Source organism: Agelaius tricolor, unplaced genomic scaffold (genome assembly GCF_023055355.1).
Source record: "Agelaius tricolor isolate 1412-34295 unplaced genomic scaffold, bAgeTri1.0.p SCAF_7, whole genome shotgun sequence".
Taxonomy (NCBI): Eukaryota; Metazoa; Chordata; class Aves; order Passeriformes; family Icteridae; genus Agelaius; species Agelaius tricolor.
The window spans coordinates 36,503,615-36,518,277 of record NW_027269267.1 but is presented as its reverse complement, the minus strand read 5'-3'; the positions used below and the strand labels follow the sequence as shown (position 1 = coordinate 36,518,277).

The 14,663-nt window shown below is 35.2% G+C and overlaps 1 protein-coding gene across 2 annotated transcripts in view; it reads right to left on the bottom strand.

The window, feature by feature from the left end:
* The window catches only part of UGGT2 (UDP-glucose glycoprotein glucosyltransferase 2), a 75,103-nt gene that overhangs the window by 34,972 nt on the left and 25,468 nt on the right, over positions 1-14,663 (bottom strand). For both annotated transcript variants that reach the window (XM_071430964.1, XM_071430965.1), the window contains exons 10-19: positions 13,506-13,566; positions 10,665-10,756; positions 9,573-9,723; positions 8,478-8,597; positions 6,567-6,652; positions 4,904-5,039; positions 3,228-3,359; positions 2,354-2,518; positions 1,781-1,904; positions 1,583-1,681 (exon numbers count right to left, since the gene is read on the bottom strand). In XM_071430964.1, the coding sequence (XP_071287065.1) occupies positions 1,583-1,681; positions 1,781-1,904; positions 2,354-2,518; positions 3,228-3,359; positions 4,904-5,039; positions 6,567-6,652; positions 8,478-8,597; positions 9,573-9,723; positions 10,665-10,756; positions 13,506-13,566 (1,166 nt within the window). The remainder of the gene's footprint in view (positions 1-1,582; positions 1,682-1,780; positions 1,905-2,353; positions 2,519-3,227; positions 3,360-4,903; positions 5,040-6,566; positions 6,653-8,477; positions 8,598-9,572; positions 9,724-10,664; positions 10,757-13,505; positions 13,567-14,663) is intronic.

The following is a 14,663-nucleotide window of genomic DNA, read 5'->3' as shown; positions in this document are numbered from 1 at the left end:
GACAATTTATTATTGGAGAGAGAGACTACAAGAGCTGATCCATTGTTACAGCATTGAGACAAGAGGGCCCTAAATAATTAGTTCCAATTCACAAAACCTGCTTTACCAGAGGTTACTTGTGAACATTTGATAAAGGTTGATCATATATAGCCAGGAATGAAAAGAATTAAGTAGTTACAGGACCACATAAACTAGGCCAGTCACTTTCCCTGGCAGCAAAAGGAAAGTCCTTCAAGTAAAGGCAGGAAAAAACTTATCATTTCAGGATTCAAATGGGTATATACTAAATTCAGTTCAAGGAAAGTAAATTACTCTGTAAGTGTACACAGATAATTTCTGTTTTTCTTGCTCTATGGTTTCCTGTTCTTTACTTGTCATAGAAGAGCAATGGTAGGTGAAAAATTCTGCAAAATTATCTCTAGAAGAATATCAGTCTACTCAGGTCTACCATATATCCCCTAAAACATAATGCACAGGGACAGAAATTTTCCAGGGTTCTGGTGAGATGCTAGGAAAAGGTTATTATTAACTGTTGCTGTGGTCAAGAGAAACACATTGGGGAGAGAGATTTGAAATGTAGATTCCAGCTTAAAGGTTATAGGTTTTACACAAGAGATTTCAAACTTAGAAATAAGCCCACAGATTGAAACCCACTGATTTGACAGCTCACTGGGATGTCCCTGTGGTTGTAGACACAGAATCAAATAAGAGTCAAATAAATTTATTTTAAAGAAATTTAAGTGTTTGGCATTTCTTTCTGATAATGAATTAAGTAAAAAGCAGTAAAAGAAAGCTCTTTATTAACAGGGGTTTTGTGTCCTTTGAAGGCCTGATGTAAATGAGCAGCTGTTTCATAAGGCACAGACTATTGTAAAATTCCATGCAGAATTATGACCCCATTGTTGTAATATCTTCTCACTCCAGGAAAATACTTGCATATGCAACGAAGATATTTTACATAAAAAGCATTTGAAATGTACAAAAACATTTGAGTTTTAACAAAGACAAAATGTATAAATGAGTTATAATTCATCAGAATATAAACTCTATTTTTTAAAGAAAGATTAAGGCTTGTTCAGCAAAATTAAACCACCCAAAATTAAACTAGAGGAAAAACAAGGAGATACTTACTTATTACTTAAATTTAGAAATACCTAATTTTGATATAAACATACAAACTCTATACTTTCTGCCCTGACAATGCTGCAAGTAAGAGTCACTTGAAAACCAAACAGACTTCAATATCCTCAAGTAAAACCATATGTATGGAAGCTGAGTCTATCTTCAAAGTTGCAAAAGTCTTGTAAAGGTTTCTAATGTCATGTTTGTAAAACAAAAACAACTAGCCACAACATCCATCCCATTTCAAAGCCACAAAAACTAACTACTCTGTTAATTATAATTTAGGTTTGTAATATTCATATATGCTCGGCTTCCTGAAAGAGGATACTGGGATACTGAGAAATATTTAATTTACATGGACTCCTTGGAATATTGACCTATTTGGGATATTTAACTGGTAAATTTCAACAATTTGTAATAGCCATATATAGACAGATAATCTATACATAAAATTAATTACCTTTTTTTGTTAAATACTTCATATTATCTGAAATTACGGCACTTTTATCTTGTGAGTCCAAAAAGGAGAAAGTAGAGAAGTCTTCCACATGAAATGGAACTGCATAATGTAAGACACAAAGTATTAGACTTTAAAATATGAAAACAAACCCAAAAAACCAACCCACAAATCTTAACAATATCCAAAAAAAGGAGTTACCAGGACTGGATCTGAAATGTATGTATCTTCTTTCTGCTCCAAGAATACTGGGGTTTATACGGGAAACTACATTGTTCTGATCCATAAGAAAATCCACTGCATTTACATTATCATCTAACAAGCCCTGCAGTAACAGAAAAATGTAAAATTTGTACTATTAAGACAGATTTTCAAGACAAAGACCAAGAATTTGTTTAATCTTTCGGCTGAGCTTAAAGTTTCTATACACATCAAGTTATGGACAATGTCAGGTCAAAACCATATAAATGTCACACAGATAGCATTTCAAAATACCAGATATACATTTTTCAATGAACAACTGCAGTACATCCTCAGTTTCTGGTGGAAAAATTCTATATAATGACTATATGCTCAGCTGATCCTTCAGCCTTGAATAATTTCAATATACTCTTTCAAAACCATGACCACAAATGATGGCAACAATGTAATTGCAGGTGTGATATTACTAATTTCAAGCCACCTCATTATAAAAAACCATAATATATAAACCTGACTGAAACAATTCACTGTCAAATGCTTCACCCTGCACTCCTTCAGAAATGTTAAGCATACCATGAACACTGCCCGCTGGAAGAAGCCGGTGGCATCAAAAATCCTCTGAAGAATAAGGGTCTCCAGCTCTGCCGCATCCATCTCCTCTCTGGGAAAGGGCACGCCATTAAACAGCGCCTGAGGCAGCGGGCCCAGGCCACTCTTCTTATAAAAGGTTGCTCCTGCCTGATCAAATCAGAAATATCACAGGATTAAACAGACTGGGGCTGACTGTAGTAAAAAAATGAAACTAGTATCAAGAGAGGATGAGCTCTAATCTCCAAGCACGCTTCACTGTCACACCTTGTCATCAGTGGCAGGGACAAAACAAAGTGTTTGGAAACCTGACGGGACAGATGGGACTCATTTGTCAAACAGAATGACAAAGGAAATTATAGATCCAAATACTTTGTTGTGAACTTTTGCTTTAACATCTTGCTGAGAAATTGTTTTTCATTTTGCTTAACATTCTAGTTTATTCTTTTATTTTAAATAAAAATAAAAATGAAGCAAATAACATCAGAGAAGAACCCTGAGACAGTCAAAGCTGCTTTTACCAAAGAAAGAACCCCAAAAAAAGTCAAAATTTTTTTATGTTTGTAAGTCAAGCTTTATTTGAGAAGAAAGCAGAATTCAAGACACATCCCTTGACATGCCTGCTAGAAAAATAGTTGTGGCTCTTGAAAGCAGCAGGCAAGAGTAAACTTTCATAGTGAGAGTACTAATGCAGTTACCTTTATAACATTTCCATCAATGACTGAATGGTGGCTGAAGAAAAATTTTACTCAAAGGTTCTGTATTTACTTGCTTTAATATTTAGCAATCCTTCAACTTAGTAAATGCATTGAGTTGTACACACTGCAGTACTTCTTACTCAGCACAGCTCTAAACGTACCTTCCTCCCTTCATCGTATTCAGAACGAACACCCAGGATACTCTGAACATCAGCATGGGGGTACTCACTCCTAAGAACACGTTTCACATCATCCACTGTCAGAACATTTCCATCTTTCACTTCATGGTACATCTGGAAGAATTATAACCCAAAGAAATTAAAAAATGTAGTAAGTTGTCCCAAACAACTTGATAAAATTAATAGAAGTAAATAAACAATAAATAAGTATAATGTTTTTATAGTGTGCTAGCAAATTTTATACTGGTATAATTTTGTATTGCTTTTATTGCAGTACTCCAGTTTTTATACTGCTTTAGTAATTATCACCATTGCATATATGGACAATTTTTTATTAGAGCACTGTTCTGATTGATCTATTATTACACCTTTAGTCTAAATCTGAAGTGGATTAGAAATACACCTATGTGAGCTAAATGTGAAAGGTAATTGGAGAGGTAATCTAAATTCTCTCTATAAGCTAACTAATATGGGTAGTTAAGCTGAATCTATATTAATCCAAGCCTAAACTAGTCAGTGATACTTTTTTCTACAGTGATATTTTTCCCTTACTGTTATTTTATTTCATAGAATAATATTTTATTACTTTCATCATACATACAATAAAAATTTGAAGTGAAAATTATTCATTTGTCTTCAAATGAGGAGTAATATTTTCCTCTATAGCTCTGAATAGCTCAAACTTTATATTATTGCTTCTATTTTTGTTAACTTTCAATTATATTTATCACCCTCTTTTTTTATATTATGCAAAGAAGTAAAGAGAGGACTACAACATTTTAAAAAGCACACTCTAAATTATATTTTTTGATCTAAAATGGATAATTGTGGATAATGGATATTTGTTACCCATGGATAATTGTTACCCATGTCAGCTCCCTAACATTTGTGGATTTCTCTTCCAAGGTATTCTTAGTTATTTCAATTCCTTTAATCTTAAGCTCTCAAAGTTTGTCCATGACACCATGACATTTTCTAGGCACTAAACATAAAACCAGAAAACAAATGGAAGAAAAATTGTTAGGAATAAATACCACATTCCCTAACTTTTACCCACAGAGCCTTTACATGGATGGCTCACCTTATTTCTCCTCCATTCATCTCTAATCTCTGAAATTCCTGTCTTATAAGAATCTGCATTCTCTCACAAAGTTAACCTGTCTCAAGCCTGGAATAGCTCTATGCTTTCTGCACCCATGGACAGCTCAAGCATGAGCAAAGAATAGAAATTATCTTACTGTTTCACTTCCTACACTAGACAATAAGAAAGGGTTTTTCAAATCTTACAGGACTGCCAAAGTGACATTAAAATCCCTGTACTCCAAAAGATACAGAACACAAAGACAGGCCCATTATGTTAACATTAATACAGAATAATTTTTCATAATAATAAAAGCTGAAAGGCATGCACCTACTTTTTTATATTACTGAAGAAAACCTGTTGATAGGCAAAACTACAAGAGCAAATGGGTTGATGCAAGAGGAAACTATTTCTGCAAATAATTCTATAGACTATTAATGTTATACATGCTTTTAATACTTAATTTCTGCATAAAGTAAATGCATGCATCTCATGTTATCACAAGGCAGCAAGACCTTAACTATTAATAAAATTATAAACCAGAAGTAAATAGATGATTTCTTATGAAAGAACTAACATTAATTATCGACATAAAGGCCTGAGAGGCATCAGATTCCTCTGCAATGTAATTAAAAGTTCTCCAAAGAGCTACTCCAGCATCTTCATCTCCATCAATTTCTTCTTGTGTACTTAAAATAAAAACTATTCCAATTCTATAAAAAAATAAAAGAGATCATATATTTTAACACAGTATCTGCTTCACACAAATTCTAACACAAACACAGAAGAACAAAATGTTTGCATTCAAGTGATCTGCCCAGCACGTAGAGATAAAAAACCCCGTACCTGGGTGGTGTTCCCATGACTGTGTGCTGACATAGGATACCAGCCATGCATCCTTCATCAGCTCTACAGTATGCTTAGGTTACCAGCTCTGTCCTGACTTTACATATACCTTTTACAGCTGACAATAATTAAGATTTCTGTGAGTCAATAGGGTTTAATCACAGTATTTCCTCTCCTTACCTGTAGGAAGGTTTTGATTTTTTACATTCCTGCCATCATCTCTTAATGGCTCGAGTCTTTGTTTTAGTCTGGGCATTCTCTGTCTTTTATTTTTCCTGACAGAGATATCTTGAGTAGATGCATGAAGACAGTGCTGAGGTACTGATGTCCCATCATCAGTGTGTGCCATTCCTACCAGCCCTTCTCTCACCTTTTTAACCTTCTGGGCTTTCCACCACCCTGACATGGCCATTCATTTTCCACTCACATTGGTTTTAAACACACCTACTACTAACCCCTGCATTTCCATTAAATGAAAGAAAACCCAAAGGAATATGAGGCTTAGGAGGTAAAAAGGTCTATTGGAGGTGGTGCATTGATACTGCTTTCATGTAAAAAGCCTGGATGAGACTAGGCCATACTATGGTCCCTTCCAACCCAAACCCTTCTGTGAAGACACACAAAACAATGCAATCTGTCTTTTGTTATGCTTTTGTAATTGAATGGTAAAAAATTAAGAAAAGCAACTACAAAAAATGATCAGAACTAGTAAAATTTTTAAGTAAAATGAAACACCTGTAATTTATTGAGGACACAAAAAACCATTTCACAGGAAGATTTTAAATATTTAACATGCAATTCATCTTGCTGAACTTTGGATATCCTTCTTTTATAAACTGTGGAAATAAACAGCCATTTGTGAGGCCAATTCAATTTTCTTTTACAACTAGGTATCTCAGATCAACCAGACTCTTCCTCAGAAGTGTCTCTCAAATGATGCTCACTTTCAGAAATTCAAAACTCAACGAGGATAATCTCACTTTGGTCTTTAAGAGTGTATATTGAAACAGTATTAGAAAAAGCAACCACAATTCAAAGAACTGAATTTTCAAAATTCCCTGAAAGCACATTTTACATAACAAATATTTTTTATTAGAATGCAACTTCTCAAGGGCACCCAGAGGGACGATTTGACAAGATAAATTTTGATCAGACTTTTGCAGTTCATTTTACACACACTCAAGTATGTTTTACCTTGCAATCTATTTGCTTAAAAATAATTAATACCTGAGTAAGCTTGACACAAATGGGTAACCAATGTGCCTTATTAGAATGTTGCTGCATTGGATTTAACTCAAATTCACATCCTCATCTAGCAGACTAGAAAATGAAGAAGAAAAAAGGGAAGAATCCTTTTTTAAAGATCTTTCCTCAAAACTTTCACTTTTCCTTACCTAAGTGGTACATCATGATGATAGAATAATTCTGCGAGCTTCATATAATCACCAGTATCTTCTTGGATAGGATCAACAAAAAGTACCTAAGAAGAGAAAACATATCAGGCGTCCCATATTTATTCTTGATGTCTGTTTTTATTTTTTCTTCAGACATAAAATCTAAGACAAGAACATTAATTTCCAAAGGAGCTGTACGCCCCAGCTGTTATCAATTTTTTTAGAGCATTCATTGTAAGAAAACATTAAGACTATAAATGAAAATAATATCAGAATTAAGGAATTTGGACCAAACAGTGAAAATAGGATTTAACCATTCAGTGAACTTCAAATGAAGTGATACAGCTTTTCTCCTTTGAAAGACTCTGTGCCATTACATTGCATTTATTAATAAACTCCATATTTATTTTAGAAAGATATAATGCTGATTTTTCTGTTACATCTTTTAACAAACTCTTCTGTTGTGAAAACCAAACAAAAATAAATCAACAATATTTTGGCTGCAAACTTCAAGCAAAAAATTGATCTTTCGGGTAGATTTCTTCCTTCCTGTCTCACCTATCTTCATATTCACTCTTTCACTTAGTGTAGCTTGGAGTATAAACTCAGATCTTTCAGGCATGCACAGAATTTAAAACTGGGATGTGTCTGCATAGGCAAATTACCCTTATGTAGCTTTAATTGGACATCTGTACCTCATTTATTCAACTTTGCACTGCAAACTCCCCTTACAATTCATCAAATTTGCTAGAGTAGCTGAAATGAAGCAGGGTAACTTGAAAAATTTTGAACACTCCCCTTCAGGTTATAATGAAATGGTGTGTTATAGATTTCTACAATACAGCTCTTATATTTAACCCTGAATATGTAATGTGATCTACTTCATATTAAACACATGTTACACTTCATTATAAACATACACTTTTTAATTACCTATTGCTGGTATTTTCATTGTCTTTTTACACACAAACTTTGCATCACTTCAAGCAACTACATCAGAGGGATCAAGTGTCCCCTCAACAGCTTTGCAGAGGACAGCAGACTGAGTGGTGCAGCTGACACATAGGAAGGATTGGAAGCCATTCAAAGGGACCTGGATAGGCTAGAGAAGTGCATCCATGGGAACCTCACAAGTTTCAACAAGGCCAAGTACAAAGTGCTGCATCAAGGCTCGGGCAACTCCAGTTCATCAACACAGGCTGAGGGATGAACAGATCAAGAACAGCCCTGCCAAGAAGGACTTAGGAGTTGCTGGTGGATGAAAGGTTGGACTTGAGCTGGCAGTGTGCACTCACAGCCCAGAAAGCCAAACATGTCCTGGGCTGCATCCAGGGAGCAAGCAGCGTGGGCAGCATGGCCAGGGAGGGGATTCTGTCCCTGTGCCATGGTGAGAGCCCACCTGGAGTGCTGCATCCAGCTCTGGGGTGCCAGCACAGGAAAGACATGGACCTCAAGTGGATTCAAAGAAGGGCCACAAAAACAAACAGAAGCTGGAGCACCTCTCCTATCACTAGAGGGAGACTTACAAGAAGGAAAGGGTGTTGTTACCAGTAGCAGAGACATTGTAGTGATAATTAGTATGCTTTATAACTTAAATATCTTTGTACCTCAGTTTGCCATCTCTAAAGCACAGACAGCTATCATTACCTTCCCTCATGCTTTGATAGCAGTGAATTTTCTATGCATAGCATGGAAAGGAACATAAAAACTATTCACAAAACTGTGCCCAAATCCATCTGCAAATCAAACTCACAACCACATATGACTCACTAGATAAAGCAGTATTCACTACTCTTAGCAGATCCACACAGAAAACTTAACAATAAATCCAGCATGTGTATTTTTTAATAAACTGTCTGCCCACATATTAACATATACAGTGGGCAAAAACCCAAAGTTCTCCAAACTTACCAAATTATATAAATTTCGTCTAATCTCATGTAAAAATCCAGGAAATGAGGGTTTTAGCAGTTCCTGATAGCTTTCAGGCCATGTGCTATAGCTGGGATCTTGTTCTATATTATTAATCCACTAAAACAAAAAAAAGCTGTCATTTAGAAAACACGCATCAAACACAGAGAAATATGTGGACATAATAATCCTATAAAATGTCTCCCTTTCTTTCATAAAATAATAACAGGAAATAGATTCTAAATTTTATCTTCATTTTTTCTTTTTAATCAAACTGTTTTTATCTGCAGTACACAATAAAACTAATACTGGATGGAAAAGGAGAAAGGACCATTAGTACTGTGTACAAGGATGTGAATAAACCCATTTTTTTTCCAGCGGGGAAATTACTTTTGCAATGCAAGCATCATAACAATGTATCACACAGATGTGTGTAACACAGCACAACCATCTTGGAATCCATGTACAGTATTTATCTTCAGACTGCAGCAACAGAACTTGAGATAGATCAAAATAGCCAATTAACATGTGGCTGATCTGGTCTTCTAGTCCCGTCTGTGCAAGCTGGGGCAAACAGAAGAGTGAAATGCGGCTCTTTCAGATGCAAGAAAGGAATATTTTAGTGCTGTAGTGGTTTTGGTTTGTGCATTTTCTCCTGGTGCATAACCTCTGTAATGAAATCTGTGCAAATTTTCAAGAAGGATAAAAATCACAGTCATTGGACAGCTAGAAAGAAATATATTAAGTGGCCCAAAATTCACTCAGAAGTCTTGCATAATGAGATATTATGTAGTATTATGTAGCTACATTAATTGATATAAAAGACAAATTGTATAGTTTGGAGCATGCAACTACTCTAAATATATTTTTCTTTTCCTTTAAACACCCTATATCTTAATATTTTAATAAGGTAAAAACTAGAGAAAATTACTCATAAAAATATTGAAGGGATATTACCCTTGAAAACATTTTAAACTGCTAATTGATCTATGGCCTTATGAAGAGTATTTCAACTGCAGTAAAAAAAAGAAAAACTGTTTCATACAGAGAATTATCAAAGATGTAATCTCTAAATAAATAACTGTAGTTACTTACTATTATTGAAGAGTGACGAATATCTAGTGCATAATTATTATCTGCAGGATGTACATGCAACCTCATAAATTTACTCAGGGTCTCCCCTTTGATTCCAAGTTCGTGAAGGCCATGCATCACTTTTCCTTCCAGTTTAAGAGTCTCTAAAATGCTTTTTCAGGAAGATAAAGTACATCATGTCTACAAAGATCTCTTGTCATGACATAAAAATTATTTTTAAAACTAAAAAACATCTTCATGTTAATAGTCTAAGGAATGTTTTTTCTTTATATTCTCCCACAGCCTAATGTTTAAACCAACATCAGTTAATAACACTATGCCTCTAACTTATTTCAAAACATAATTACAACAGATTATACAATTCTTTTATTCATTTAGATCTATTTTATACCAAGCAATTTTATCCATCCTTAGTAAGAAGTGGCAGGACAGCAGAGTGAAAGCTTTCTTGCTGCCCTCTCCTGCCTGAGGCAGAAATCCATCCAAGCTGGGGTACCCTAAGAAGCAGCTTTGCAAGTGAGTAGAGAAGCAAGCAACAAGTGATGGAGACAGAAGAACTCTAAGCCTGTATCATGGAAGAACTCAGCACAGAGGAAACAGAGCCACACCCTAAAAGCTCCCAGAAGACCCAATGGGACTCTGGAACATCTGCTGCAACCTGAAAGTTCAAATTTGAGAATTAAAAAACCCCTGAAATACTCCAGCAGAACACAGCTGGCAAAACTTTGTGACTGCCTCCAGGTCTGTATTTTCCTGATTGTTAAGTAACAGGGATATGAAAGCATTACTTACTTTTTTATAAAGTGCTTTCCACACCTTTTTACAAGTACAGGTTAGATTCCTTCTATTTCCAAACTAATGTGACATGGTGAGTTGTAAAATTATAAGCAAATTAGAAAACATTCCAAGAGAAAAGGCTATTCTCAACTACTTATATAATGTCCATACTTAAAAGCAAAACCACTAAATCAGTATTCCTCCTACTGGAACGCTTCCTTGCCCCAAAATGCAACAGGTGAGAATAGGACCATGAGCACAACTCCCCAGTGTTATCAGTAAGTCTGTGACCTTCAAACAAAATGTACATCTTACCTAAAGGGATCTTGAAAATCCAGGTCAATATTAAGGCCATTTAGAAACAAACGTGCTTCTCCAGGTTGAATTCCAAGTGTTTCATGGAAATGCTAAAAAGTAAAAAGTAACTACTTACTTACTTAGGTATATGTCTACACTAACATATATAAACACCCTTAAGCAATTGTGTGAAACAGACACATCAAATCTCTTCCACACAATTTCTTTTTTTATCTGAGTGTTGGAAAAAATAATGACCACATATTTTATGAGTGCTATTTAATACACTTCTGATGTACAGATACAAATGAAAACAACCTACCTTTACAAGGCAGAGAAAAGGACATTCTCAGTGTTTGCCAACAGAAAGTGAAAATACACACATACAGAAATACAGCTTTTAAGTTCTTAAACTATTTCTATATAACCATTCAGCAAAGGGAAACCTTACATGTGTCCCTCCACTTGAAACCAGCTTTCTCAATTACTTAATATCTCTCAATTCTGAAAAACCTGTAGTTGAATTGTTTCAGGGAATTAGGAAAAACAGACTAGAAACTTAAAATCTTCTCTAACAAAGGGACTATGGAAAGAAGACAGATGAGAGAGGGATAGAATCTTTGCTTGGCAAAGAAGAAAAGATCCACAACAAACAAATACAAGAGGAAGGTGGTATTTAGGGAGTAAAGCATGTATTATTGTTTTCCTACAGAGAGCTCTGAGGCACAACACCATTTAGTCTGTAACAAGTTAAGTGACAAGAGCAACAGCAGTAGTGTATTCTAACTCATGACAGAAGGAGCAGTCAGATTTCCAGATCTACCTTAATTCCCAACAGAGAAATAGAAAACACAACAAACACACAAGACATAATTTTTTCCCAATTTAGCTCTCACTTGCTAAGCAAAGTAAGTGTGAACAAAAACTGTACTTTAAGAAAAGCATGCCTACAGCAAGCAACCTAGGCTCAGTATATCACTCCTGATATAAACCTGTAACTGGACAAATGAGAGCAAAAATAAGAGAACATTGAAAATGCTATCATTTCTGTAAAGCAGTGTGGTTACTTTCCCACAGTTAAATGTAAGTAGAAATGCAAATAGGAAAAGAACTGAGCTGAATTGCAGAATGGTTAAGGTTGGAAGGGGTCACAGTGTGTCATCTGGTCCCATCTTCCTCTCAAAACAATGTCATCCTAAAGCATCCTAAAACAATGTCATCCTAAAGGAGAGTGTCCAGATATGCATTCCTGAATATTTCCAGTGAGTGATACTCCACCACCTCTCTGGGCAGTCTGTTCCAGTGCTCAGTCACTCACAAAGGAAAGAACTTCTGCCTCGTGTTCAGGTGGAACTTCCCCACTTAGCAGTTTCTGCCCGTTGCCTCTTGTCCTATTGCTCAGCACCATGGAGAAGAGCCTGGCTCCTTTTCCTTGACACCCTCCCTTCAGATACTTATAGATATCAATAAATCAGAGGTAAAGTTCTTAATACAATTTTGATGCTGTATATTTGATTGTCTAGAAGTGCATTGACTTTGTCATAAAAACGTTGATGGAAGGAGTATTCAGGCATCCAACACCAGAATTTAAGGCTGATAATATTCATGTAATATTTTCTTGCTAAACTTCACCAAATTATTGCATTACAAGTTGTGAGTTCAGTTTAATGAGATTTTATTTTTTGCTTTTATCTATAGCAGTTCTTTGTCTATTTCTTGCTTAGGTATCAACTCATTACACCTAAATCATCATATGTCTTTCACTTTTAATAACTTTATTTCCTCCCATTGCATTTCCTATTCAACTTTCATTATCTTGAGAGGGAATCATCCAGTTACACACAGCATGGGATCATATCTCTCCTGCTGCTAGATGGATGTACTGCAGTTCAAGAATGCACATGACAATTTATTGTGCTCAAGCAGCAGTGTTCAGGAAGTTTCTTTACTTTAATTCAACAAATTTTAGCTTTTAGCTGTCTAAAGGCCTTTAGACTACAGGAAGGATGTGACCTCACATGAAATTAAAACTTAATGTGATAGGTGCATAAAATCCTCCTTATGTAGTTAATACATTAATGGAATCATAGGAGTGATTCAGCTAACCAACCACACATATCCATTGAAAATGTGTTTCAGATCCAAATTTTAAGTTACTTCTCCCAATCATTTCATTTGACCAGTCATGGATGTCATTTCACATGACCAGTCCTACAAGAATGGTGCCTAACATTTAACTGCAACACTCAACTTGAAAGAAAAAATCCAAACTGAACAGAGACAGACATAACAAATTCAACAAATATTAAGTGGCGCCTCAGAATAAATCTCAGATCAGTCAAAATCACAGGAACAGGGACTCCTCACACAGTACAAGGCACAAAAGATGCAGTGAATCAAGGATGAAAACAAAACCACCATCTGCCACAGAGGATGTTCAAAACACCTTGCAGCATAGCTGCATGTGTGATTTTAAGAGTGTGGAAAGCTCAAAGTTCACATTTGCTGACCATAATATAAGCAGCAGCTTAGATTCAACACCAAAGCCATAGAAAAAGTAACTGATACCTATTTTGCTTTCCCAGCACACAATCTGTGACTCAACCCAACACTCCATGAAAATTGTTTGGCCTTGCCTAATTCTGTAAAACCAAAAGAGAGAATGGAGAAAGTTTCACGAACAGCAGAAAGTGAAATACTTGAATTATATATTTAAATGTTACCTGTCTCACAACAGATTTTTAGAACACTTAGCTCTTTCTCTTCAAGAAAAACCATGAAAGTTGCTACAGTAAAAAAACTCCAAAACCAGCAATTCAATAGTATTTCAAATGTCCATCTGAAGAAACAAAAACAAACCTTCTGATTTTCTTCTATTTCATTTTGCATTTTCTTGTCTACAGGTACTCTTGTCAATGATCTGTTAAAATAAAATATTTGTATCGCTCAACCACTGTGTTTTTAAAAGAGCATTCTTTTATATGAAATTGGTATTTTAATTAAACATCCAGTGCACTGTAACTGAAGAATGCTGTAATTAAGTCTTGAAAAGAAGAGTAATGCAGTATCATAAATACTGAATTGTTAAGACAAATATAGTTCTGTTTTACTCTAGTAAACCCATGTTTCAGATTCAGGTTAATTTTTTTTTTTGCAGTAATATCATCAATGCATTTTTTACCACTCTCAGTCTTTCCTCATGGCTTGTTTTTCTGGATGTATATTATAAAAAAGTAAGTTGTTTGGTCATCTAAATTATTACCTGAATACATACCACATTTGCATATTTTAAGTTAATATTACTGTCTCCATGGTGCTCAACTTTACAGCATGGAGAGCCATGGATTTGTCTGGACAAAGGCAAGGAAAACATGCAAACGATGACCACTTTAAAATTAGCTAAGACTTAGAAAAAAGAGATTTGAGATAGAGACCCTAAAAATGTTCAGCATTCACAGACAGAAAAAGTTTTAGTTTCTTCAGTCATTCTATCTTTTGAAGGTAACACATTGATTTGTCTTTTTTACCTTTGATGAATGTTCTGGAAGACTATTTTATCTTCCCCTGCCACAGTGTATTGTTGGTGAAGTTTATAATTATCAGGCTTATCATAAAACACTTTCAGAGGCAAATTAATCTCTCCATGTTTTAAAAAAACCTAAACAGTATTAACCTAAATCTGACTGTCCTGACAAATAACAAAATAAATGTTCTAGTTGTCGCAGACACCTTTTTGTGAAAATCCTTTTCTTGGGATTTTTTTCTTCCTGAGAAGCTGAGAGGCTTCAGGAACAAAATGTAAACAGTGGTTATCTGCTGCTGTGGAATGCAACAGGTCCATCTGTGATTGGTCTCATCTGCTTGTTTGTAATTAATGGCCAATCACAGCAGAGCTGACTCAGATAGAGAGTCTGAGGCAGCTGCCTTTGTTATCATTCTTTTCTATTCTATTAGCTTAGCTAGCTTCTGAGATGAAACTTTTCCTTCTATTCTTTTAGTATAGTTTTAATGCAATGT